Here is a 24,701-nt window from a genome sequence, read left to right on the forward strand (position 1 = left end):
TCGCCATGATCAGAGAAGCAACAGTAGCATCCCAGGGTCGCATAAAGTCAATGTTTTTCGGAGGCTTTTACTCTCAAGACTAATTTATATAAAACCGACCTTGAAGTTGGGGAAACCCCTCTCGTGGAGTATCAAGGCTCACAGCTCAGTTTATCTCAGTCTTGTACCTTTTAATCAATTCACTTGCATCAAAATGGCCTCTGGAGCATTTTTCAACCCCAGAGTCCTCCTCTTAACAGCTCCCCTCGTCTCATCAAGCATCACACTCTGGTTCGCCCGTGACCAAAGTTTCTTCCTCACCCTCTTTACCAAGTCTCCCATTGAGCGCAAGAAAGCCAATGAGATCCTTCCAGGCTACATCAAGAATTTCTACGGTTCAGGCCCGTGGGCGGTCCTCACTTTTATTGGCCTAACATTCAGCACTTCGATCGTCAATATCTGGTCTGACCGCGCTTTGCTCCGGTCTCGCGGCTCACTATTCTGGTACGGCTGGTCTGCAGCACTGGCGCTGGGACATCTTGCATATGTGCCTGCTGTAGCATGGAAGCTAAGGGCGCTGTGGGAGGATAATTGCGCCGCTGAGGGGACGGACAATGTTGGGATGCTGGAAAGGTGGTTGGCTGTTAATAATTTGAGGATGTTGACAACTGATGTTGGGGCATGGCTTTGTGCTGTTGTGGCTATCTCAAAGACATTGACTGTCTAAGCCATGGATGCTGGAAGGCATTGGATGTCTTTTGTACGAAATTTATCGTCATTAGAGTCGAGGATCTGCTGGCGGAGTGGGATTTGGAATCAGAGATCTTCACATGTTACATTACATCGACGATAAGTGAGTGAGGCGTGATACTTGGTAGCATTTCAAACGCTCCCTTGATACTTCTTATAGGAGCTAGAGGAGCTATCTGTAAGTAGTTAGGTAGTTAGTTATGTTACAATAGTAGCCGAGTCCCTTGCACGCGACAGCATCATCTTGTATCCCCTCAGGCCTCAGACAGGTTGTAAGCGGCTCTCGGCTTCACGGCATGTCTCGTACGCCTCATGCCTGTGTAAGTTATCCTCAATTTCTGTTAGCGTCGGCACCAAAATAAGACAATGTCCACTGGGCTCTCGAACTCAAATAATTCGAGCTCGTTCTTTTCAGTGGAGATTATAAATAAAGAGATCAGTAAAATGACGCGTTGCCAGGCCGTATTTCCGGTCGTCGATTCATGATAGTGTTGAGTTTACACGCTTCTGTCAGTTATTGGTCTGCAGATTACGCGTCTCACTATCTCCTAGGAGCCATTCTCCGAGTTTAAGCTATCCCTTGAGACAGGTAGATAATGCAATCAACACGAACTATTTTTGTAGTGATTTCGGAAACGGCGCTGAGACTCTGACTTATCAGTGGTTTTTTGTTTGCGGTCTCTCGTGTTTACCCCTGAACCCTCCCCATTTCTCGTGGCTAACACGGCTGCACGGCTACGCGGATATCATCGTCAGCCATCCAACTTCAGCCCACACCAAAAGGATGCACGCGCTAGGGAGTAGGCAGATCGGAAAGACGGCATGTGGAGGATGCCCCATGGGCGGCGGCGCGAGTGCCGTCAAGTACCCTTTTTATAGTGGTTTGCTGCTCATGATACCTACGTCAAATGCCCAATAAACTTTGGCAGGAGTCTTATAGAAAGGGACTGCGAATCGCTCACGGGCTGCCCTGGATGTGCGCTCGACTACCTACCTATCTGCAGCTGCACAGTATTGAAGGAAGGAAGAGAGCTGCTTTGCTCCTTTAAATGTTTGAACAGAAATTCATTCCTCAATTCCTCCTTCCTGTGAATAAAAAAGGAAACTTGATTCATAAGGTACCTCATGCTTCTGAGGTGGTGCACTCGAGGCTGAGACAACTCATCCATCTCCATCAACACATATCTCTTCTACACTGCATTCCATTCCATTCTATCTATCACCAACTCTCTTCTCTTCTCTTTGCTTTTCTTCTCCTCTTGTCATTCATCACTTGCTGCAAACAATTTCAACTCCAACTCTTCACTCGCCCATTGCCCCAGTTCTTCCACCTTCAACTACACTAACATGTCGATGTATTCATCTGGCGTCAAGCCTAGAGAGATACCTCCAATTTACGACGAGGTAATGCTGGCTCGCAAAGGCCAGGAAATCCGCCATGCGAGCTCATCAATGCCCTGGTGGAATCCTCGATACTGGCGAAAGAGAATCTGGGCCGCTATTATCATAGTCATCATTGTTATAGTGATAATAATTGTCGCCATCGCTGTGGAGAGAGCTAGAAAGAATATTTATCCTGACTACACACCATTATCGTACAGCTTGAAAGATACATGTAAGTGGCTGTCATCCTCAACTTGGAAATACAAAGATCCGCTAACCACTGCCTAGATGGAGGTGAATCCTTCTTTGACCAGTTCAACTATTTCACAGGATACGACCCCAGTAAGAACTACCTTCGATTTCCAGGGTTGTAATACTAATGCTTCTTTTCAGCTGAGGGCTTCGTTCATTACGTTCCAGAAGCGCAAGCAAAGGAACTTGTAAGACACCCCTACCGGCCACCACACAAGTTACTGCTTTGGATCATATTCACCTAATACACTCCAGAATCTCACATATGTTACGCCTAGCACTGCCGTTCTCCGAGTCGACACTTCTGTAGGCCCCAGCAGCAAGCCTAATGCGTCTACGGGTCGCTTTTCTGTCCGAATCGAGTCCAAGAAGACATACGAGAACGGCCTCTTCATCTTCGACGTCAAGCATACTCCTTATGGCTGTGGCACATGGCCGGCCCTTTGGCTTACTGACCGTTACAACTGGCCAAACCATGGAGAAATTGATGTGATGGAGTCGACAAACAAAGCTGAAGACGGGAATCAAATGACCTTGCACACTACTGGCGACTGCTCAATGGACGTACGCCGCGAGGAGACAGGAAAGACACTACAGAAAAACTGCAACCACGAAAAGGACGATAATGCAGGCTGTGGCGTTCTTTCAAAGCCTTCGGGATACGGTACCGTCTTCAATAAGAATGGAGGAGGCGTGATGGCGGTTGAATGGCGGCATGAAGGCATTCGCATGTGGCAGTTCGGTAGAGACTCTATACCGTCAGATATCAAAGGAAACAGCCCAAAACCCAACACTTGGGGTACTGCTGTTGCCGACTTTCCCAACACGCATTGCGACATTGGCACGCATTTCAAGAACCAGAGCATCATTGCCAATATCGACCTGTGTGGTAGTCTTGTTTATCACGTTTGGGACGACTCTGGATGTAAGTTGGCTCATATACTTGGAAGGACATAATGCTGACTATTTTCAGGTTCAGGCAAATGCACTGATCTCGTCGCCAACAACCCTGAAGCATTTGAGAATGCTTATTGGGAGTTTGGGACTTTCCAAGTATACCAGGCAAGTTAAGCCTGAGTTTGTCCAAAGCAGATCGTGTGCTACTTGCTCTTTTGAAAGCGCGGCGTTAAGAACAAGGGGTCTTCAAGTTGCAATTATGCGATAGGCAGTCATTGCAGACATATATTCTTTTGCTAAGATTACAGTGTAGACTCGTGGGTACACGAGCAGCTCCTCTATAAAGCTTGGGTCTTAAAATACCTGTTAATACAATTGCCATATCGTCATCTCCATATCTATCCTTATACCACCTTCGTACGTACAGTGGCAAACATTCCGAAAGAGAGGAGTCCGTCTCCCAACGCCGCCCTATGCTCTAGAAATATGATTACCGTAAACTCCCAGGTCTGTAGAAAATCCAAGCGTATTTAAACATCTCTTAACCCACTCATTCGAACCCCAATTTTGTTTGCATCAGCTGCTAGCACTTAATCGTCCTTGGGTGGTGATCGCATGTATGCATCGATAGCCGCACTGAAGGCTGCGAAAGCCAAACAGCCACCAGCAGCAGCTTGAGGGCCAGCATTCTTGGCCAGAATGCCACCCGTCAAACATCCGGCGGCGACACTGTTCGTAAGATCGTTCTTTGCTCGCAGGCCTTCGATGCCGCACTCTACGCCAGAGTACAAAGCACCAACTTTTCCGAAGTTCTTAGCCATGGACCATGATCGTGTTCCCATATCCTTGAATCCGATCTTGAGTTGTTGCTTGAGAGGAAGCGATGTGATTGTGCTTTGTGGGCTACCGGGGGCGGCTGTGTGATAAGGTGTATCGTAGGACATCTGACAGAGATATTAGCTTGGGATAACGGCTCTAAGTTCGCCAAAGAACGTACAGAGGCCATGAACATTCCAAATAAACCACCCATACCGAATCCCATAACTCCCGACATGACAGACTTTCCAAAACAAGACTCCATCGCAGATTGAACCTATATTTCTGAGAGTTAGCTTTGCGCCCCGCGAAATCCCGAGTAAGTTGCGCATCCACGTACAGCTTTGACGTTGGGATCCTGAGGTCCGCCGATCGCAGGCGGTGCGGCAGCGCCGCCTGTAGGTGTCATTCCCGGGAAGTTCATAGTTGTGATGAGATGAGATGAGGAACACGGGTCGTTAAAGTGGGAGGGCGGGTTTAGCTACAGCCGGATGGGCTTGAGATTCTCTGGGGAAATCTTTCGGGAGGATTATTTCTGCCAAGGGTCACCGCTTTTCGGGGGGCGTTGTCGGAGATCCGGCCCCACCATGCCGACTTCGGCGGGCCCGAGCAGACAATCAGCTCAATGTTTCAAAAGCTAGGGAGAAGAACAAGCAAAGGATCAAACGAGATTGGGATCACTGACTTGTGGGACAATGAATTCTGGGAATTTCAAAACTGTTGTTTGTTTAAATATCAACAAGGCTGTCATAACAAACTGCTGCCTTCAAGTTGTTGCTCTAATAATACATTTCCTCTGGTCAAGTCTCAGCAATCATCCTCCTAGCCACAAATCTTCAAAGTTCAAAAGAAAAGTCCCTTCATGCGTCCCCTTTAGCTACACTTTCCGTCCCACTCTCAATTTCTCACTCGTCCTCGTCCAATGTCTGCGTCGTCTTGCCTCACTGTGAGCCAAACCGTCGTCCATAATCATCCATGATTTATTTTCTCTGGTTCGGCTGCTGCGAATTGCTTTGACGGGGGACAAGGGTGATCAGGAAGTCTTCGTCGCTTGGGGGCCTGATTCTGGTCCTGACCACCACTGTAGCCGCGCTTGCGAGTTTGATGTGATGTCTCATGAAAAGGAGCCGAGTTCAGAGGCTGCCTAAAGTTGATGAAAGGAAATGCTTGACGGATAGAAGGTAGGCCACCTCCCTGAGGTCCTTGAGGTCCCTGAGGGGCCTGCTGAGGGGCCACAGTATATGGCCGAGTCCATGAGCTTTCCTCCTGCGCCCTGGAATGTCGAGCCTGGACATTGCTGTTTCGGGTGACCATGGACATTGAATCTCCAGGGTTCTCGTTCTCTCGAGTTTCAGGGACGAGGCGCCAAAGTCCACCTTCCACTTTCTCCATGGGGCGGCTCAAGAAGTTGCCTCCTGGTCTAGCAGCGCGCACTGTTCTAGGCAGCGGGCGAAAGTCGAGTGCATACTTCGCCCTTGGGTCAACGGGGACCAACTGGTTTTCTTTTAAAAACTGCTGCTGAGTCCCTTCGTACGGGGCGAATGAACGAGAATATGGGACGTTGGATGTGCCTGAGCCACTCGGCCCAGGTCCAGGTCCATCCTCATTGATAGTGGGCAGTGCATTTCGATTCTCCGCGACTCGAGTCTTGGCTGTATTCTTGGCCCGTCGTCTCTTGGGCTTCGACTGCTGGCTCAAAAGCGCAGTAAGTTCAGGGTTTTGAGAGGTTCGCGAAACTGGAGGGGGACTAGCCGGTGGAGGCGATCTATGGTTCTTGTACCATTCTGTTATCTATTAGAACCTTGGAACCGAGGGGGAGATCGTGCAAGACTAACCGATCAAGCGAAGGTGACGTTCAACAAATGGACCAGCATTCGGAGAAGAACCGCCCTTGACGATGTTCTGGTAGTGATGCTCGTCTATCGGAGTCAGCAGAGACATTAGAAGGTATTGGAAGCGTATGGATAACTCACATAACATGTTCTTAGTATAGTTGCGTTGAGCGATGACACCAGCATTGTCGTTCATATATCGAGCGCATTGCTCCCAGCTCATGCGTCGATCAGCTGGGTTGGCAGCAGCTACTGAGCGAGGAACAACGACTTCCCAGAGCATTCGTTCTTCGTCTACAGACCAAGTCTTTCCACCCATGTTTGAGGTTCAATGTTAGGGTGGACCAAAGAAGAGAGGAGAGTGAAGAAACGAGTATATAAAAAGGTGACGATAACGAAGAACGAGAGGCAAAGTATACAGGGCAAGCGACGATGCCTTTGTAGAATGGCAGTGCGGAAAGAAGATAAGAGTAAAGAATGAAGATCACGAACGCAGCTTTATAGACTCTCAGGACAATAGATGAGTGATTCAGTCCCGTTTGCGTTGTCTGCTTAAGCCATGCAAATGCTTATAAAAGGTCAGGTGCCCGTACTGAATGAATGAAAATGGCGTAGATCGCATTGTGATTCATTGTAAACGTAGAAGTTCAGACGAGCCGTTTGACTCTGACTTTTCCCTTCGACACCTTCCGACATAGCTACTCCTCAAAGATGCTGCGGGGTTCAGGAGCATAAATACCTCTAGCAAAGAGGAAAGAAGCTAAAGGTCGTTCCAATCTCGAGAACTAGTGCTGTCAGTTGTTGCCAGTTGTTGCCTTACGACGATTTATCGTCTGTTGAGGGGCAGACAGCGACTCACGATACTCTTCTTTTCCAGAGGTATTACTCCGTCTTTCACCCAAAACCCCCACCCTCCTGTCATATTTGCAAGCATCATGTCGGTCGTCAGTCTATCACCGACGAATGCAACGTGTGCAGGTTCCGTCACTCCTGTCTCTGGGTGCTTTTTGAAGTATTCCATGATCTCCTGCCCACAACCTGGCTTCTTGACCGAGTGCGAGAGCACAGTGATTCCTGTGTTCTCTTCAACCTCAGCAGCTAGCTTCAGATTCTTATCCCACGACGTTGCTCCAGCAGTATTTGACACCACAAGTAACTTGCGACCAGGATAAGCCAACCTTAGCTTTTCAAAGTGAGACTATGCTTCAGTTTAGCAGACAATCTTGAGTATCAGAGTGAGCACAAATTATAGGCACCTTGTAAGAGTCATACACTTCGATACTATCAGGATAAGCAAAGCAATCGTCTTTGTCGAGGACAACAGCCTTGATCTCTACTTTGCGACCATCTTCTTGCAAGCCTTTTTCAAGAGGAATTGGCAAGTCATTGAAAGTTGAGACTGTGTGATGAGGCAGACACAGACTCGGCCTAAAGATAAGCCTTGTGATATTTAATGAAGCTGATAAATTTAGATTCAACATCGTCGTTGTCTAGGTACAAATACATGTGAAGAAACAATGAATTGTCGTTGAAAGTGAAGCTCACGCCACATGCACTGACGCCACAGGCGCCACTACCAATTTAGCAGGCGCGTTACCAGTAGTTACCACGCGCCTGGGCTCTGTATTCATTTTACCCATTCTAGAAACTACATCAACAATTACAAAAAGTTTGGCTCTTGGGGGACTTAAGTGATTCCGCCAGCCTCAACGATCACATAATGCCTCCAAAAAATGCAGCGCCTGAGCCTGATACTCAACAAGATCCTCCAAGATCCTTACGAAAGCGAGGGCACCAAGATCTCGAATCCATTCCCGAAAGCGACCTTGAAACATCACCAGTGAAGCGACAACGAAGTGCACCTCATCATTCACCCAAAGTCACCACCGGAACGAATGGCCATACAGAGGTTATACACCGAGATGTGATAGGAGACAGTGATGCAAGCTCATCCGAATCATTATCAAGAGTCGACCCAGATGAAACCCCTAAACCTGCACCAAAACGACGAGGGAGACCACCAAAGAAGCCTGTGAATGGCGAAACTCCTACACCGAAAGCAACCCGTACTGCGCTTTTTGAAACGCCAAACAAGAAAACGTCAATTGCTTTGAATGGAGGAACACCTGGAGGAGGAGCAGACAGATCTGCCAAGCGAAAGAGTACGAGAGCTCTCATAGAACACGTTGTTGGCGACGACCTTACAGATGAGGAGGAATACGATGGCCTTGCGCAGCAAATCTACGAATCTAGTGAAGACGAAGAAGCGCTCGAGGGCGATATTGCCATTTTCACAGAAGCATCAGGTGTAGATGAAGCTCCGACACCTTCGAAATCAACACCTCGCCGGAAAGCTCAGCGGAAAGCACCAGCTCGATCTCCTACTCCTCCTCGCGACCTGCCTCCTCACGAATTATACTTTGCGCACAACAAACCTGGGCGGGCCAAGACTTCGAATAATACTCTGGGATCACTCGCTCTACTTACACACGATGAATACTTTACTATTATGCGAGAAACCCAGGATCACCATGAGGCCGATATCGAGTTTCTGGAGAGTCTACATGCCGAATCATTCCCGCAATGGGCGTTTGAGTTATCGCAAGGGTTCAGTTTGTGTCTATATGGTTATGGTTCGAAGCGACGTCTCCTGCACAAGCTTGCTGGTCACTTGTACTCTACCATTAGGAAGGAGAAGGGGGACAAGATTGTTATAATCAATGGTTACGCTCACAATACCACTATGCGCGAGGTATTGAGCACAATTGGTACGGCTGTTGATCCGAGTCACCGTATTCCTCTAACGCAACCTGCCGTTATGGTCCCTGCCATTCTTTCACACCTCGCTACAACGTCATCAACGTTGACTCTGGTTGTCAACTCAATCGATGCAGCGCCTCTTCGTAAATCTGGCTCGCAATCTGCTCTGGCGCAACTCGCGGCGCATCCTCAAATAAGGCTGGTGTGCTCAGCTGATACACCAGACTTTGCACTACTGTGGGACATAGGTGTGCGATCTGCGTTTAACATGGCGTTCCACGACTGTACGACCTTTGCCCCATATGGCGCCGAGCTGGATGTTGTGGATGAGGTACATGAGCTTCTCGGGAGGAATGCTCACCGAGTCAATGGTAGAGAAGGCGTTGCGTTTGTTTTACGAAGTTTGCCCGAGAACGCCAAGAATCTGTTCCGCCTCTTGGTGGGTGAGGTGCTCATTGCTATTGAGGAGGAGGGCGACAGCGGCGATGAGCCAATTGGTGTTGAGTATCGAATGGTGTACAACAAGGCCGTGGAAGAGTTCATCTGCAGTTCTGAGATGGCTTTCCGAACCCTGCTGAAAGAGTACGTTCATTGCCACATTCCGTTACACAATCACGACTAACGAAGACTAGATTCCACGATCATCAAATAATCACAAGTATGAAGGATGCTCTGGGAACAGAGTTGCTGAGCTTGCCATTTAGAAAAGACGAGCTAGAGGCAATCCTGGAGGATCTCATGTCATAATGTAAAACTAGTTTAACATATAGAATCGGAAGCATAACATAGGTGCATGGGCGCTGGTGTCGGGAGAGCATAAGATATCATGAGAGAGTTTGAGTTACATTATTGTAATTGGAAAAGGGGTATAATTAAAACATACAGGGAAACAACTACCCTAAATTGAGACTATCTTGAAGTCTGTCATGAACATTACGTCGTCTATGCAGCCGTCTGCCATGTCTTTGCTCTCTATATGAAGCATCAGTCCTGAGGAAACCAATGGAACGCCACCTTTGATGTACTTTTGTATCAAACACCGAGGCTTTTCACACATGTCCACAACACCACTGGTACGATAACGTTGTCGTTCCCGCCAGTAAGAACAGCCTCCGTCAAGCTCGCCATGGATGAGCACATCGCAGCATTTCGTGTGCCAGCAATCACTCCAGGCTGCTCACCTGCAGCAGGCCAACCACCGATTCTCAGCCACATACTGGCGGCACCAAGTCCTAGCATGACAGCCACAGCGAAGGCGACACTGCCCTCAAGACTCTTGCCGCCTCCCCAGAGCCACTTCCGACGCCCATATCGACGGCCGATAAGAGAAGCAGCTGCGTCTCCTAAACCCACGCAGATGACTCCGGAGACAAGACTGACATCTCGAGTTGTGACTTCCCAACCAGAGAGGTAGCCAGATCCAGAGCGTGGCAGAGAAGCAAGGCCCAGCCAGAGAGGGATTGCGCACCCAATTAGAAGAAAGATGTGCGAGATGACAACTGGACCACGGAAATCTCGGCCGTCGACGTATGGTGCGAGGAATGAGGCAATAGGTTTTGATAGTGGAGGCAGCTGACTTGCCCGCAGAAGATCCAGGATCAAGAAGACCGCAAGAATTAGAGACAGGGCAAGAGCTGCATACGTGGGATCGACAAAGGTTGCGGGCAGAAACATGCCAACCATCATAAAGTGAAACACCTTCCGCCGTGTATCTACCTCATAGATGTCCTTCAGGCGGAAGACGATAATGAGCCCCAGAATCAGGATGCCCATCCAGTAGGCACTCAACAGAAGTCGAGTGTTTGCTTCTCCAAAGTCGTTATGGCGAACGTGCTGTACCCAACCAGAGTGACATTGCTTGTCTTCTGTAGGGTCAATTCGTGTAGGCAGACAAATCCATCTTTCCAAATTCAGGCTGACAACTTGATATCGGAACCATGACCAGTCACCAAATAGATACCCCAAAGCCCAACCAATAGGCTCATTGCCATCCAGGGCATACCATTGTACATAAGTTCGAATGCCACCAAGGATGATAGTGATGATACTCAAGTAGACGTATCCGGCATAAAGCCATTTCCTCATAGTCGCTTGCTCTTGAGTAAGCTTGAAGAAGGGCCGAACGGACATGGAAGTTGCTCGCTTTTTGCGCCCTGAAGGGGTATGCGTCGCGTTGCGTCGGTTTCCATGATCAAGGTGTGGTAAGGTATGTCTCCGTGCAAAAGACCAGTTACCGAAAGCATCTGTAGCCGTGGGTGAAGAGGGAGCACTATCGGGTTCTGCTGGGTTCGGGGAGCTTGGTCGAAATGTTTGAACTCGAGTAGGCTTCTTGAACAATGGGCCTGCCTCGTCCTCGGATGAGCCAATGGTATCGTACACAGCATCCTCATACTCTGGTCTTAATAATTCGTGCCTCAGCCGTCGTAGCGAGAAAATTTGTTTGAAGCTCTTCCAGAGTGGTGGCCGCTGGGAGACTGACACTCTCCGAAATCTCCATTTCGGCACTCTGGCCAGAGCAATTCCCCAGCTTATGACACGTCCACAGAAGAAGAGGAGAGAAAGGCCGCCACCCCACAACAGGGCTTTGAGAATCAGAGCCTGGGGTGAAGAAGCTAAAAGCAAAACGTTGATGAGTGCGATTGACAGGAGCTGGAGCTCAGCCGTCAAGAGACTAGTTGTAGTGAGATAGTGCAATGTCACACACAAAGTTTGGTGGAGAGGATACAGCAGAATAGCTGTTTCTCCTGAAATAAAGGATTCTGGGTGCTTGCTTTCGAAGTGTTCACGCTGCTTTGGACTCCAGATCAATGGGATGCAAGTTAGGCCCCATGCTAACACATCATATGTAGCATAAGGATCGGCCTTGGGAATAACGCTCTGCGGAATGGAAGCCAGGCTCAGAATAAGGTTAGGTAATATCGCTGCTGGGTTGCTTGACGAAATAAGAAGCGAGACATATAGAGTAATTGCCGAAGGGTATAATATGGGCGCGGGGTCAAAGTGCGCAGGAAGCTCGAGAGGTATTGGGTGAGATGGTGTCCTGTTACGGTATGCCCAAGCGACGACTCGGACAGGATACAGAGCGAGTAGTCCCGCATATACAAGGCCACAGAGTAGGATATCTATGATGGTTAAGTCAAGGCTATAAGAAGGAAGGCAATGCGCATACCTTTTCCCCAGATCTTTATGAGCTGCAATACCTGGGAATTTGAGGCTACCATGAGGCCCAGCGCTAAAACAATGCCAGCCTCAGTTATGCGTCGAACAACGACTCTTCTTCGTTTTTTAAGGGCTTCGAGCAGACGTTTCGTTTCCGGGGTCTCGGTAGGCATGGGCGGCTTGTCTACGGTGCGAATGGCATGACCATCAAGAAGCGCCGGTGACGGAAGAGGTGTTGAAGAGCCAGACAGCGGTTCATTGAGGCCTCTCAATCCTTTGTGCAGGTTGGCTTTTGGCGCCGGTAAGCCTTTTAGATAATGCTCGTCGTCGGCTTCGGAGCCACTGTCGCTCGTCTGCGGCGAGTCCTTGAGAAAACTTGGCCATGTCGTAGGCGAGGGTTCGTGGGGAGCATCGTCACTGGTCTTGGCGGATTGCGCTTGGCGGTTCCTCAGTATAAAACGATCCGAGAGATGCGGAAGGTCTGTATTCTGGTGATGGTACGGGTGAGGCGATCGCGATCGAACTCGGAGGCTGTCTTGTTCGTCGGGGTCGAGAGTAATTAGAGAGTCGGGGCTGAGATGCTCTGTCATGACGAGAGTATTCAAGGTACCTCGATATCGATCATGGGAAGACAACAGGGCTGCGTATGCGCCTCAAAACACGTTTCAAGGGGATTGTCGCAAACAAAAGGACCAAATTGATCAATAAAGAGAGTGAGAATAGCTTGGATCGGAGACTATTCCTGTCAGTGGAGTTATCTCCACGTCGTCGATTTTGTTGGAAGAAGCTCGAGCATCTGTCCTCGTCCACATGTGACAGTGGACTTGTCCATCGGGTGTTTCGTCAGCTAACTTCAATCAGTCAGCAGCATGCATACATAAATAAGGCACGGCCATTCATGAGCCACGTCAATCGATAGTGGCTTTGGGGAGCAGGAAAACTTTGGACCTTGGCTTCAAGTGCTAAAAATAATTGGGCAAGAATCCTGCTAAACTAATACTAGATTTACTCAAGTCTTTTTATCACTTGGCATTGAAGATGTCGAGTTTTCTTACCTCTCTTGGAGGGGGCTCAATGCCTTATCATAAACAGGTAACCTCATCCGGCTTCAACAAATTCACTATCGAATTGACCAAGTCGACAGAAATACCCTATAGCTATGAGGCAAATATTCAATGACAGTTAAAGCACTCGATGGATTACACTTGTTTTGATCTCATGTTCCCTTGATGTTTCTTGCCAATTTCTAAACGATTTGAATACTGATGTTGTAACATTCCAGATCCATCGCTAAATATCTCCTTGTTCGATAAAACGCCTTGACTCCACCCCTTGGCTTAGAAAACAAACTCAAATTGTTTTTCCATCCCTTGGAGAGCAGGAGAAAGATGTAACTACTGAATGGAACAAAATCATATGCATAACCTTCTTTACTGGGCGCATGGGAAGAGAAATCTACACAATTGTTTTGCTTACATATGGATACAACGGGAAAATAGTCATGACGATACCGACAACTCAACAGCACCAGAACAGCGAGTGTCACTCACTATCAATCAGATCGTATCGGACGTCTGACGGATCGAACTACTGGGGCTTCCGAGTGGTCTAAATTTAGACATACATTCAACCTTCAGCCAGTGGGACTCTCAGCTGTCTCCCCACGCCCATCCTGGACCTTCAGCACACGCAGGCAGGCAGTGCAGCAATCGCCCTCTAGTCTAAGGTATAAAGCATTTACAAGGATGATACATACGTCAGTCAACTGGACCTTGTTGTTATATCCGATGAATCGTCTACAAACTGTATCCAAACAGTGAGCGATTTGGCCTTGCCAACTATCGCCATACCATGAAATCACTCATATTCATACCTACTGCAAGCCATAGCTCCAAATGGATCCAGTGCTAATAAGAGTTGGATCTAAGACCCAAAAGTCAACTTGCTACTTGCTTGTCCCAAGACAGTTGCACTTTGACAGCAATTTGTCTCTGATTGTGGTTTGTGGTTGGTCTACCGACTGTTACTAGGCCTCCATGGCTGCATTGGTGCGTCTCACAACCAAGACACATCTCGTAAGTGTGCGTGTTAGCTGACCGTCATTCAGAGAGGACATCAAAACACAGTTAGTATGTATTTTTGCTCTCACAGAAGGCTGGAGTTTCATGCTCCGAGTTTGGGTGTAGTGACTCGAACGGCGATTTGGTTAATCGTTAAAGCTGGGGTTACAGCGCAAACATGGCTGCACACGACCCAATGAAATTTCATCTGTGCCAGCCATTCTCTTTTCTCCCAGATGCGCTGGTCCACGTTGGCGGAATCGACTTTACGGGTAACGAGATAGGCCGCGTGGAGCTTTGTGAATGAATGACACGATTTAGCTGAGCATCATTTCGCAGCAACTGATCATCAACGGTCAATAACAATTCAATTCTGACACAGAATTGTTGAGCCGCCAGATCCGGTTGCATACATCATCTCTGCTTGGCACCAAAATTTGCTTCGTTTGGACGGACACGCCGCGGAGCCAAGGACTGTGCACGTTTCCGTACTCCATCTCATGGATCAACCGAAATTCCCCATCGTATCACAGTTTGATATTGCGCATCTCCGTCATCGCAGTTGGTGAAGGTGTCGATCCGTCATAGGAACAAAGAAGTTGGCACGAATAATCGAGTTCAGAGTTGTAAGATATCACACCTGGTTTCTTATCACAACAATTAAGAGCAACCATTACATGTCTCAAACTTGGCGTATCATAGGACAAAGGTTCATGGCCAAACATCAGCAACGCGGTTCACGCAGACAAGTTGGTTGATCAGTGATGGCCGATATGCACCATTGCTGCACGTTGGCGATCATACCGCCAGACCAGGTCAATTGATTGTGTTCATAATCGCAGCCCCAAGTTGCAGGACACGATCAACGCTTCGAAAGGGTTGGATAAGAGAAGATGAAGATGGAAAGACAACACCAAGGTCAGGGGCAGGGTTCAGGGGACTAACCAGGTGGGTCAAACATGGAATGAGGATCGGGGCCATGCGGGCAAAAAAAAGCATCATCTTGGGACCAATGGCTTGGGCCCGAATGTTGACCCGCCTCGAGGCTCAGCTTTTTATGGCGATTCCTCGTATTCACCTGGGAACGAGGCGACTTCTTACCCCTTCTTGACCTCCTACTGTCCTCTACCCTTCCCCTCCAACCTGTCAATTGATATGACATACTTCCCATGGGCCTCGGGAGCTTTTTAAAGAATACGAAGGGCAGGACGATGGGCTCATACGGAGACAATCACACAATATTGGCTCCTCTTATACAACAAGCCTGTCCATTTGCCGTTACATCCACGGTGACATCACAAAGCTCATGAAGCTCCGTATCCTAGCGGCGTATGAACGGGTTGATGAGGCGCCGCCGTATGAGCAACGGAAGGACAGGTACCAGGGGGGTCAACGGATGTGGTAACGGTGGCCCCACGGACAAAATTACTCGTGCAACCGTTTACGTGGTGATGGAGTTGAATGAACGCCTGTGCAGCAAGAACCAAGAACCAAGACCTAACCATACCAAAGGTGGTATATCGGAATTGCGACAACCGACTTCTGTTGATGGCCCAGCCTGTATGGCCAATAATTACTAAACAATGGCTGAAACCGTTATCAAGTTTCTATAGCAATTGGATGTTCCAAGAATGAGCAGTTGTGCCCTTGTTATCAGACGGTCAGTGCCTCAGCTCAATCTCTGGTCAACTTCAGGTCAAGCAGTCACTACTTGTTGAGCCGCCCTTGGGCACCCAAATTCCACCAAAGCCCATCCCTTCCAGGCTCCCCGGGCTGCTCAGAGCTTAACCCGCCCTTCCCTCTGGTCTCTGCGACTGGGTTTGTAGTAGGCGGAGGATGTAGCCGGCCGCCGGCTGAACTTGGCGGGACGACAGAAGCGCTACACGAGGCCTAGCTCTTTGCCTAGTGCCCGAGTGGCTGTCGTTGAAAACTGCAAGCGGTTCCCGCCCAAGCCTAAAAAAGAAACACCCATAGCGATTTTTGTCTAGATCTCCAACAACCTTTGGCCTTTGCCACTCAGCAGACAAAAAACCAAAGTCACAGCAGCAAATAAGAAAACAGCTTACTTGGGCCATTGTGATAGTTGTCTGCAGCTCAGCCTCCTCTTGCCAAGACCAGTCTAGGTCTCGGGGCTTTTAGCAGGACAGAACAGATCCCCTCACCTAACCACGATTTACCACCACAGGCTGCATTTAACACCCAAACTCTCCTCTTCCTCGCCCTGAAGTTGAGTTCAATCTCGCAGTTGGCCTGACGTGACGGACTCAGCTCGTGTAACACCCATCACTCACTCCACTGCCTCCACTTCCTCCACTCCCTCGCTCACACTCCGCAACGCCTCGGTCGACTGTCAATTGCTTACAGTACTGTGCAGTACCGGCAGGCGGCACACCATTCACTTTCTTGGTCCCTTTTGCTTCTCTCATCCTCACATCACCAGCTGTGCTCCATTCATAGACCCGAGCAGACTCCTCTCTTGTACGCTAGAGCCACCTCCTGTCTGCTTGGCACACGACACTCTTCATCATCGATTAAGGGAATCACTCACCCCTCTTGCCGGCTGTCGTCTGCACGTTGTTGAACCCTAGCTTGCTTGCTGCACTGTCTTCACCACTCACCGTCTGAGATCTCGCCTCCTCAACCTCACCACCTGCTCTCAGCCAGTCGTCTCTCGTACCGTCCCCAAATAGCAAATCCAAAAAAAGCTGCCATCTGTCTTGGGTCCGCAATTCTGGACTATTCTCAGCCGCTAAACGTCCTCTGCATATCCGTCTCCAGTCTTCTTATATCACCCTGCTCAACTTACAAAACTCAACCTTCTCCCTTCCTTCAAACCTCCTCACTCACTTCTACATCATGGCATCTGTCGACACCAAGAACGACTACAGCATGGAGGCAGGATTGTTGAGCACTGACCGAGAAGAGAGGACCATGTCGTCAAAGGAAGCACTACTCCAGGATTCGGAATCTGCCCAGACCATCCCAAGGACAAAGACCAGAAGGATATCCCCAGCTGGCAAGGCCTTGATTGCTTTGGCCGCTTGCTGTCTTCTGGGCGCCGGTGTAGCATCCATTGGAGGCGCTACCCGATTCTGCCCTGGACATCTCCGCCATAGTGATGTTGGAAAGCATGGCATGAACGCTCATCGACCAAATCTTTCCGATTCCATGGCCCAGATGGTTCGACGACAAAACACACCACCACCTACCGATACAGCGCAGGGCACTGACCCTACCGATGCCGCTTCTGATGGCGCTTCCAATGCTCCCTCGGGCGGCTCTTCAGGCGGAGCCTCTGGTGGTGCTTCGAACACCGTGCAGCAACCCACTGCTACGGCTGATGAACCCACGAACGAGGCTAGCAATACTGCTGTTCAGCCTTCCGCTACCGCCGGAGAGCCAACCGACCAGGCCAGCGCCACAGATGAGGCCTCAAACACCCAGGCCCAACCGTCAGCTACTCAGCCATCTGCCACCAGTGAGCTTTCCTCACCCTCGCGCCCTGCGAGCTCAGAACCTGAGGAACCCACCTCTAACCCGGATACAGGCCGACCTTCTGCCACTGCCCAACCTGCCGAGGACTCAGCTACTGAAGCATCTCCTTCTGCCACGGAATCCCAAGAGGAGCCTACTCAGCCTGCATCCTCAGCCGCTTCTACACAGCGAACCACCCGCAGGACCACGGAGAACCGACCCTCGTCCACTCAAGACTCTTCCCCTGAATCGACCACCGATGATTCCGAGGCCACTGCCACTGGTACGTCCGTTTCGGAAGAGGAACCTTCTGAGACTGTTCCCTCTTCTCGTGCTTCAACTTCCAATCCTTCTGCTCCTAGTGCTGCAACCTCCACTGCTGCCAGTACGTCTACTCGAAGAACTTCTTTGCCTGATACCTCCTCTTTTTCTGAATTACCGTCCGAGACGGCTTCTTCGGGTGAGACCCTTCAATCCACCGCCCTTGATGATACTTCCACTGTTATCGAAACTGCCACCGTTCCCTCGTCCACTGTCGCCGAAGCTACCACTGTCCTCCCCGATTCAACTTCTGAGTCAGCTTCCGGGCCAACTCAAGAGTCGGAAACAGCCTCCCAGGCTTCAGAGGAGACAGAGACGACTACCGGTATGTGGGACGGACGAGCAGCAACAGGGCTCTTTCCAGGGACACTGCTGCGAATCCAACTCCCCAAACCTGTTGTGATATTACTGTTTCGTGTCATCTCCACAACCTGATGCCTTGACTTCGTGACTTTCGCAAGTGCGCCAAAACTTGAAAATGCCTTTTGACCATTGATTGCCTCTGCGTTGACTACACACTTTTGCAAACGATTACTATCTGAGCGTATATGCTAACATCGAGACAGACCAGGAAACCGCAAGTCAGACAGACGAGGCTTCACGAACCTCAGAAGATGCCGAAAGCGCGACTGAGACCAAGTCCGCACGAAGCACTGTGACTGGAACAGGTACCAGACGAACTTCGAGTGCAGTGCCCAAGACCTTCACTTCTACGCTTGAAGATGGTGGTATTACAACCCTGACTTCGACTTCTTGGGTTGAGGTTGTCCCCTCAGCCGAAAATACTGCTGGCAGCGACCCTGACCTTCAGAACGCCGCTCCTCGATCCGCTGGTTCAGTTCTTGCCGCAGTCGTGGGTATGGTCTTTGGTGGTTTCATTCTCCTGTAAATGGATTATTGACACATCGACCTCACCTTAAACCGAACCAAAATGTCACGCAGATCCCGTGGCGAACGAACTTGTGGTCCCATTGCAACCACCAGCTTCTTCAGAATGGGTTCATCCTTACGAATATCACGGTCCTTTCTTCATGGGTATAAAATCAGGATAATAGACTTGGGGGAAGCATCAGACGGGATTAATCAATAGACAAGAACTTCCACATACGGTTGTATCTTGGGGGAGATTTGGTTCATTAATGGCGTCCAGCATATATGCCGAACATGGATCGTATTTAAAATGCATAGTACATGAGCGAATACAAGCATTTGAGTTTGCATATTGCACATTCCATTTTCTTTTCCCCTGTCAAGCCAATCGACGTAAAAACACAGGGAATCATCTAGTGCATAGTGGTCGTAACCTTTACTCTCTGATACAGGGCCTTCGTGCTTTCAGCCCGGCACGGGGTGAACATTACGCGCGTCCAGGCGTAACCGATTCTGATTATGCTGTATATCAATACAACAGAAATGATTTGTGGGAATAATGTATTTGATTCGAGGATATAACTAAAAGCGCCAACAACTCCAAGCCATCCGCCTACACATGTTCGCCCCCAACTCAACCTCCTGTCCTGATATCCTTAACCAGGGCCAATCCTGGGCATATCGTGATGCTCGCTCAATCTAGACAGGTAAGTATTGAGCTCTTCGACACGCTCCTTATGTGTTTTGAGAAGTTCGGGTCGGGAACTTGAAGACTCGGCGAGTTTGAGCAGCTATAGACTTGTTAGCATGGTTTCAACAATATAAGGCAATGAAAGACTTGCCCTCTTCTTTTTTATCTCTTCGTGGCGCTTTTGAGCCTCCGTCTTTTGAACTTCGGGGTTGTCCTCATCATCCTCACCGTGGGGCTCTTGCTCTTCTCCATCCTCACTCTTCTTCTTCTTTCTCTTCTCTTCGTCCTTGTTTCCACTATCGAGGTTCTTTTCAAGATCGGTCTTATCGCGCTTCTTCTTTTTCTTGTTTATTTTGGCGCCCTTGAGTTTCAGGGCACCACCACCACCGACAGCAGCATAATCGTCGGAGCCCATGGTGTTATGGTGCTCTCGAAAGGGTTGTTGGAAAGGCGATGATGATGGACTCGACGTTAATGGTAAAGGAAGTGACTAATCAGTGTGTGGCGGTGCAAGTGGCTGGGTTCCACAGAATAGAGCAAGGGGGTTGGGCTAGAGTGGTAATGTGTTTCTGATCTATACGCGGAAGGGAAAAGCGAAGCAGCACTTGCATTGACAAAGAAGCTTCCTTGTGATGAGTTGGGTAAAGCCGACTCCTATCTTTTCAACTTGGCCCTCTTTCTTTGTTATGTTCCACTATAACGAAGCAAACATTGCCCCTTTTTGGTACTGAACGAAGAAGAGAGTCCATGAGCAATCAATCAATTTATTGACGAATACGAATACTTTCTTAATTGTGCTTTTATACCCCATCTTTTTAACCTCGACTGCTTCAAAAAGGCTTCAAAACAACTACCGACCACTGAGATCTCTACGTCACAGATCTTGCTTCCTCACATCCTTCGGCGTCGATCGCCCAACACTATTCACTCCAAGTTTGCGCGACAAGGAACTGCGATGCGCATCAGTCTTTCACAGCTGAAAAACTCGAATTGAATACTCTCGGTTCCTCGATTTTGGCGGATTGGTCAATTAACTAGTCGCTGGGAAGAGGGGGAAAGGACAACTACACAGACACCACAATGGCGCGGCCTTACGGACTCCCGTCGAATACGAGAGACTCGCTGGAGCTCGCTTCCTTGGCCAGCTCAAGTCAGCTCAACGGAGAGGGGGCTACAGAGATCTCGTCAAGGCCCAGCATATCGTCGTCGCGGAGACTGTCAATCGAACAAGATGACCCCCTCGACAGTGCCAATCCTGCAAACAGGATGAACCGATCGTACTCAGTATCCTCAGCTTTTGACTTCTCCGCCAATATGTTCCCTTTAAGCTCTTCGGCTGGTGCCGAAGGTTACGCTCCCATTGGAGCACCAACATCGAGATCGAGGCCGAGCGGCGGCTTGGGAGGAGGATCGTTGGAGAAGAACAAGACTTTGACATACTTGAACGGATTGTCGCTGATAGTGGGACTTATTATCGGCTCGGGAATCTTCTCGTCGCCGGGATCTGTGAGCACAAGAGTTGGGTCGCCTGGTGCAGCGATCCTCGTCTGGATTATCGCCGGTATACTCGCTTGGACAGGCGCTGCATCGTACGCTGAGCTTGGAGGAGCGATCCCCCTCAATGGCGGCGCTCAAGTTTATTTGGCCAAGACATTTGGCGAGGTGATAGGCTTCCTCTTTACATGGGTTGCCATGTTGGTCCTTAAGCCCGGTAGTGCCGCTATCATCGCCATCATCATGGGCGAATACTTTGTTCGAGCCTTCATCGGTCCTGACGCTGAGCATGTAAGCCCCTGGATCAACAAGGCTGTTGCGCTTGTAGGTCTGTTCATTGTAACGTTCTTGAACTGTGTGTCTACAAAGCTCGGCACACGTGTCAACGATACGCTCATGTTCATGAAATTTATCGCTTTGCTGGGCGTCACCGTCACTGGTGTTGTCGTTGCCATCACAGGAAAGACCCTCAAGGGCAAGTCGGAAGTTGAGTGGAAGCCGCACCAGCTGTTTGAAAACACATCGACCGACATGTCTGCTTGGGCTCTCGCCCTTTATGCCGGTCTTTGGGCATATGATGGCTGGGACAATGTGAGTTGTAGTAGTCAGGTTTGCAAGTCTTGGTAACTAACATAGTCCAGACAAATTACGTCGTTGGGGAGTTCAAGAACCCAACTAAAGACCTACCCCGAGTCATCCACACAGCCATGCCTCTGGTCATCCTCTGTTATGTGCTAGCAAACATAGCCTACTTCCTTGTCCTTCCTCTCGAGAGCATGGGTGGGTCCAACACAGTAGCTGTCATGTTTGGCAACCGAGTGTTTGGTTCTGTAGGCTCACTTATTCTCGCGCTCATCGTTAGCGCTAGTTGTTTCGGTGCCCTCAACTCTTCGACTTTCACCTCTAGTCGTTTGGCCTATGTGGCTGGGAAAGAGGGCTACATCCCTTCGATCTTTGGCACTATTGGTATTGGGGGCAGCCCGCACGAGCATGAGCTCAGCACGCAGCGTACTCGAAGTTGGTTCACGCGTAAGATGCGCAGAATGTTCGGCGATGAAGATGCTGGATTGTTTTATACGCCAGTCTATGCGCTAACTCTCAACGCTGTTCTTACAGTTGGTTACGTGGTCGTTGGCGAGTTCAGCACTCTCGTCACCTTTTATGGCGTTGCAGGCTACACGTTCTATTTCCTCACAGTCCTGGGTCTGATCATCCTGCGCGTGCGAGAGCCGGGACTGGTACGACCATACAAGACCTGGATCACGACGCCTATTATTTTTTGCTGCGTTAGTCTCTTCCTCCTTAGCCGCGCTGTCTTTGCTCAGCCTTTCCAGACTATCGCCGTCGTGTTCTTCGTGGTAGCTGGTGTACCTGTTTATTTCTGGCGCATTAGAGGGCGAGACGAGCAGGTCTTGAGACGGAGAGGACAGCCCAGCGAGGAAAAGAAGTGGTGGCAATTCTGGAAATGATTGGAAAGTATAGCATGGGTTGGGAGTTGGCAACGAATTCATGTCATGAATGGTAAAATCATGGTCAGCCATATGGCGCTTGATGATGGCTCATAACGAAGCATACCAAAAATAGCGAGAAATTTTGTATTAATAGCAAAGTAAAAAGACAACGAACAGCAGCATATTTCTGCTTGGCTTCAGTTTAGCAGTAGTCATTATGAGAGAATGTGTAAAATGTCGGTCAGATAGCCCGATGCCTGCTGCAATGTTGGGTGATTATAGGAACCAAAAAGGATAATCAAAAGATAGGACACATGTGATTTATTCTGGCAAAGGTGATTCATCTATATGTGTTATATCAATTGTCGCCCTCTGTTTTTCAGGATAGATTTGTCTTTGTCCCAAATATTAATGCTTTATTAATATTTGGGACAGAGATCATCCAGCAAACTAATTGGTAGCTTGATAGATTAACGTAGGCTTTTCACGGCATCTTGTTAGGGTCACTGAAGACAAGACAAAAGGAGGTAGAACTTTAACAAATTGTATTATCTGCAACGCTGATTGCTTTTGACCCGCGTCTATAATGCAGTTGTTGTAAAACTAATCATCATCATGTACAAATCATTTCTTCCATTCTCTCAATACATTTATTTCTTCTCACGCTGACCATAGGCCTTGGTGGCATAGTCACCCTGGTGGATGATAAGATCCTCAGGCTTGTAGTCGTGGCGGCCAGAGAGGTAAGAGTCGATGATGGCCTTGGTACCGTTGGCATATCGGATCTGAGCGTCCAGAGAAGTACCGGACATGTGAGGAACCATGGCGTTACCGCCACCCCAGTTGTTCTTGGCAGTTCGCAGAGGGTGGTCCTTGGGAGCGGGCTGGTGGTCCCAGACATCACCACCGTAACCGGCGAGGTGACCAGACTTGAGAGCGGCAGCAACGTCCTCCTTGACGACGATGGCACCACGAGCAGTGTTGACGAGGTAAGAGCCCTTCTTCATCTTGGCGATGAGGTCCTTGTTGAAGAGACCCTTGGTCTTCTCATGGAGAGGGCAGTTGATGGTGACGATATCACACTGAGCGAGCATCTCCTCAAGGGTGTCGACACGGCGGCAGCCGATCTCCTTCTCCTTCTCGGGAGAAAGGGGCTGGTAATCGAAGTAGAGGAGCTCCTTGCAGTCGAAGGGCTTGAGGCGGCGGAGGACACGCTCACCAATGCGGCCGACAGCGACGGTACCGACAACCTTGCCCTCAAGATCGAACTCCTGCTTGGCAGCGTGGGCAACGTCCCAGTCACCAGCCTCGATCTGCTCGTGGGCAGGGACGAAGTTGCGGATAAGGACGAGGATGGTCATGAGAACGTGCTCAGCAACGGAGACGACGTTGGAGCCAGTGACCTCAGCAACGGTGATACCACCGTTGGTCTTGTTGGCAGCGTTGAGGTCGACGTGGTCAGAGCCGATACCAGCAGTGACAGCGAGCTTGAGCTTCTTGGCGCGAGCAAGACGCTCAGCGGTCAGGTAACCGGGGTGGAAGGGAGTGGTGATGATGATCTCAGCATCCTCGAGCTCCTTGTCGAAGGTAGAACCCTCACCGTCCTTGTCGGATGTGGTGATGAGAGTGTGACCTTGGTCCTCGAGCCACTTGCGGATACCGAGCTCGTTCTCAGTGGTACCAAGAAGGAGGGGTTGCTATGAGACATGTTAGTTGTCATGAAACCAATTGACTGAGGATAAGTGATTTGAAGAGTGATTGAGGGGTTGATGATGCGGTGTTCAGACACTGGGTGTAAGTTGGGTTGCATTGTTGCTCAGACCCATGTATTATTGTATACCACAAGAGTGGCACAAGCTCAACAATGCCACCCAACTATCACTTCTCGATGTCTTTGCATGTTGCCCAGACGTTGCCCCGCATCATTGGGCTGGATGTGGCTGATTCTCATGTAGTGAGACCATTCCCCCGCGTTTGAGATCGACAAGCGCGGAGGGATGGTGTGTGGGCAGTTGTTTGTGGTTGTCGGTAGATATGAGAGTTGAAGGCAGAATCAACGACCATTGGAGGTGGTTGATAGAGAATCAAGAGGAATTGGGTTGAAATAAAGAAATGGTAAAAGACATACATCCTTGGCGTGCTGGCCACCGTCGTAGAGAACTGCAAGAACCTTGACCTGTTTGATGTGTTAGTTGAGGCTCAAGAGGATATAGAGATATAGATGGAGAGGAATGCTTACCATTTTGGCGGTTGTGAAAAGGTTTTATTGGTTAGAGGAAGAAGTAAGAGAAGAAGGAAGAAAGATGATGATGATGATGAGAGTGAGGAGGAGAGAAAGTAGGATATCGAGGGTCCAATGCCAGATATTTATGCTCTGGAAATGAACGCGCCATGGCTATGTATCTTGTCACCAAGTAACGGGCACCGGCGTCTGATCGAGCCTGTTACAACGATGTATGCTCTCCACAGTTAGAGAGACAAGACAAAAGATGGCACAGCCAAGGTTCCACGT

General features: G+C 49.3%; 10 protein-coding genes across 10 annotated transcripts; 5 read left to right on the top strand and 5 right to left on the bottom strand.

The window, feature by feature from the left end:
* Positions 1-193: 193 nt before the first annotated feature.
* Positions 194-706, top strand: J7337_006787 (uncharacterized protein; the record flags this gene model as incomplete). Its single annotated transcript, XM_044824446.1, has 1 exon — positions 194-706. One exon carries the CDS (start codon positions 194-196, stop codon positions 704-706), a length of 513 nt encoding a protein of 170 aa, XP_044680103.1.
* A 1,370-nt stretch (positions 707-2,076) lies between these two features.
* Positions 2,077-3,435, top strand: J7337_006788 (uncharacterized protein; the record flags this gene model as incomplete). Its single annotated transcript, XM_044824447.1, has 5 exons — positions 2,077-2,344; positions 2,401-2,454; positions 2,506-2,552; positions 2,620-3,289; positions 3,338-3,435. 5 exons carry the CDS (start codon positions 2,077-2,079, stop codon positions 3,433-3,435), a joined length of 1,137 nt encoding a protein of 378 aa, XP_044680104.1.
* Positions 3,436-3,851: 416 nt separating this feature from the next.
* TIM22 (Mitochondrial import inner membrane translocase subunit tim22) lies at positions 3,852-4,501 on the bottom strand (the record flags this gene model as incomplete). Its single annotated transcript, XM_044824448.1, has 3 exons — positions 3,852-4,205; positions 4,259-4,354; positions 4,418-4,501. 3 exons carry the CDS (start codon positions 4,499-4,501, stop codon positions 3,852-3,854), a joined length of 534 nt encoding a protein of 177 aa, XP_044680105.1.
* Positions 4,502-5,046: 545 nt separating this feature from the next.
* Positions 5,047-6,228, bottom strand: J7337_006790 (uncharacterized protein; the record flags this gene model as incomplete). The annotated part of the gene is made up of 3 exons (XM_044824449.1): positions 5,047-5,861; positions 5,913-5,996; positions 6,051-6,228. 3 exons carry the CDS (start codon positions 6,226-6,228, stop codon positions 5,047-5,049), a joined length of 1,077 nt encoding a protein of 358 aa, XP_044680106.1.
* A 1,401-nt stretch (positions 6,229-7,629) lies between these two features.
* J7337_006791 (uncharacterized protein) lies at positions 7,630-9,416 on the top strand (the record flags this gene model as incomplete). Its single annotated transcript, XM_044824450.1, has 2 exons — positions 7,630-9,251; positions 9,302-9,416. The coding sequence occupies 2 exons, from the start codon at positions 7,630-7,632 to the stop codon at positions 9,414-9,416; spliced, it is 1,737 nt and encodes a 578-aa protein (XP_044680107.1).
* Positions 9,417-9,701: 285 nt separating this feature from the next.
* J7337_006792 (uncharacterized protein) lies at positions 9,702-12,418 on the bottom strand (the record flags this gene model as incomplete). The annotated part of the gene is made up of 2 exons (XM_044824451.1): positions 9,702-11,791; positions 11,839-12,418. The coding sequence occupies 2 exons, from the start codon at positions 12,416-12,418 to the stop codon at positions 9,702-9,704; spliced, it is 2,670 nt and encodes an 889-aa protein (XP_044680108.1).
* A 4,326-nt stretch (positions 12,419-16,744) lies between these two features.
* On the top strand, positions 16,745-18,572 carry J7337_006793 (uncharacterized protein; the record flags this gene model as incomplete). The annotated part of the gene is made up of 2 exons (XM_044824452.1): positions 16,745-18,008; positions 18,250-18,572. The coding sequence occupies 2 exons, from the start codon at positions 16,745-16,747 to the stop codon at positions 18,570-18,572; spliced, it is 1,587 nt and encodes a 528-aa protein (XP_044680109.1).
* A 637-nt stretch (positions 18,573-19,209) lies between these two features.
* On the bottom strand, positions 19,210-19,659 carry J7337_006794 (uncharacterized protein; the record flags this gene model as incomplete). Its single annotated transcript, XM_044824453.1, has 2 exons — positions 19,210-19,344; positions 19,447-19,659. 2 exons carry the CDS (start codon positions 19,657-19,659, stop codon positions 19,210-19,212), a joined length of 348 nt encoding a protein of 115 aa, XP_044680110.1.
* Positions 19,660-20,324: 665 nt separating this feature from the next.
* Positions 20,325-22,207, top strand: J7337_006795 (uncharacterized protein; the record flags this gene model as incomplete). The annotated part of the gene is made up of 2 exons (XM_044824454.1): positions 20,325-21,329; positions 21,380-22,207. The coding sequence occupies 2 exons, from the start codon at positions 20,325-20,327 to the stop codon at positions 22,205-22,207; spliced, it is 1,833 nt and encodes a 610-aa protein (XP_044680111.1).
* Positions 22,208-22,839: 632 nt separating this feature from the next.
* On the bottom strand, positions 22,840-24,431 carry J7337_006796 (uncharacterized protein; the record flags this gene model as incomplete). Its single annotated transcript, XM_044824455.1, has 3 exons — positions 22,840-23,886; positions 24,318-24,365; positions 24,429-24,431. The coding sequence occupies 3 exons, from the start codon at positions 24,429-24,431 to the stop codon at positions 22,840-22,842; spliced, it is 1,098 nt and encodes a 365-aa protein (XP_044680112.1).
* Positions 24,432-24,701: the final 270 nt, after the last annotated feature.

This window comes from Fusarium musae, chromosome 5 (genome assembly GCF_019915245.1).
Source record: "Fusarium musae strain F31 chromosome 5, whole genome shotgun sequence".
NCBI classification, from domain to species: Eukaryota; Fungi; Ascomycota; class Sordariomycetes; order Hypocreales; family Nectriaceae; genus Fusarium; species Fusarium musae.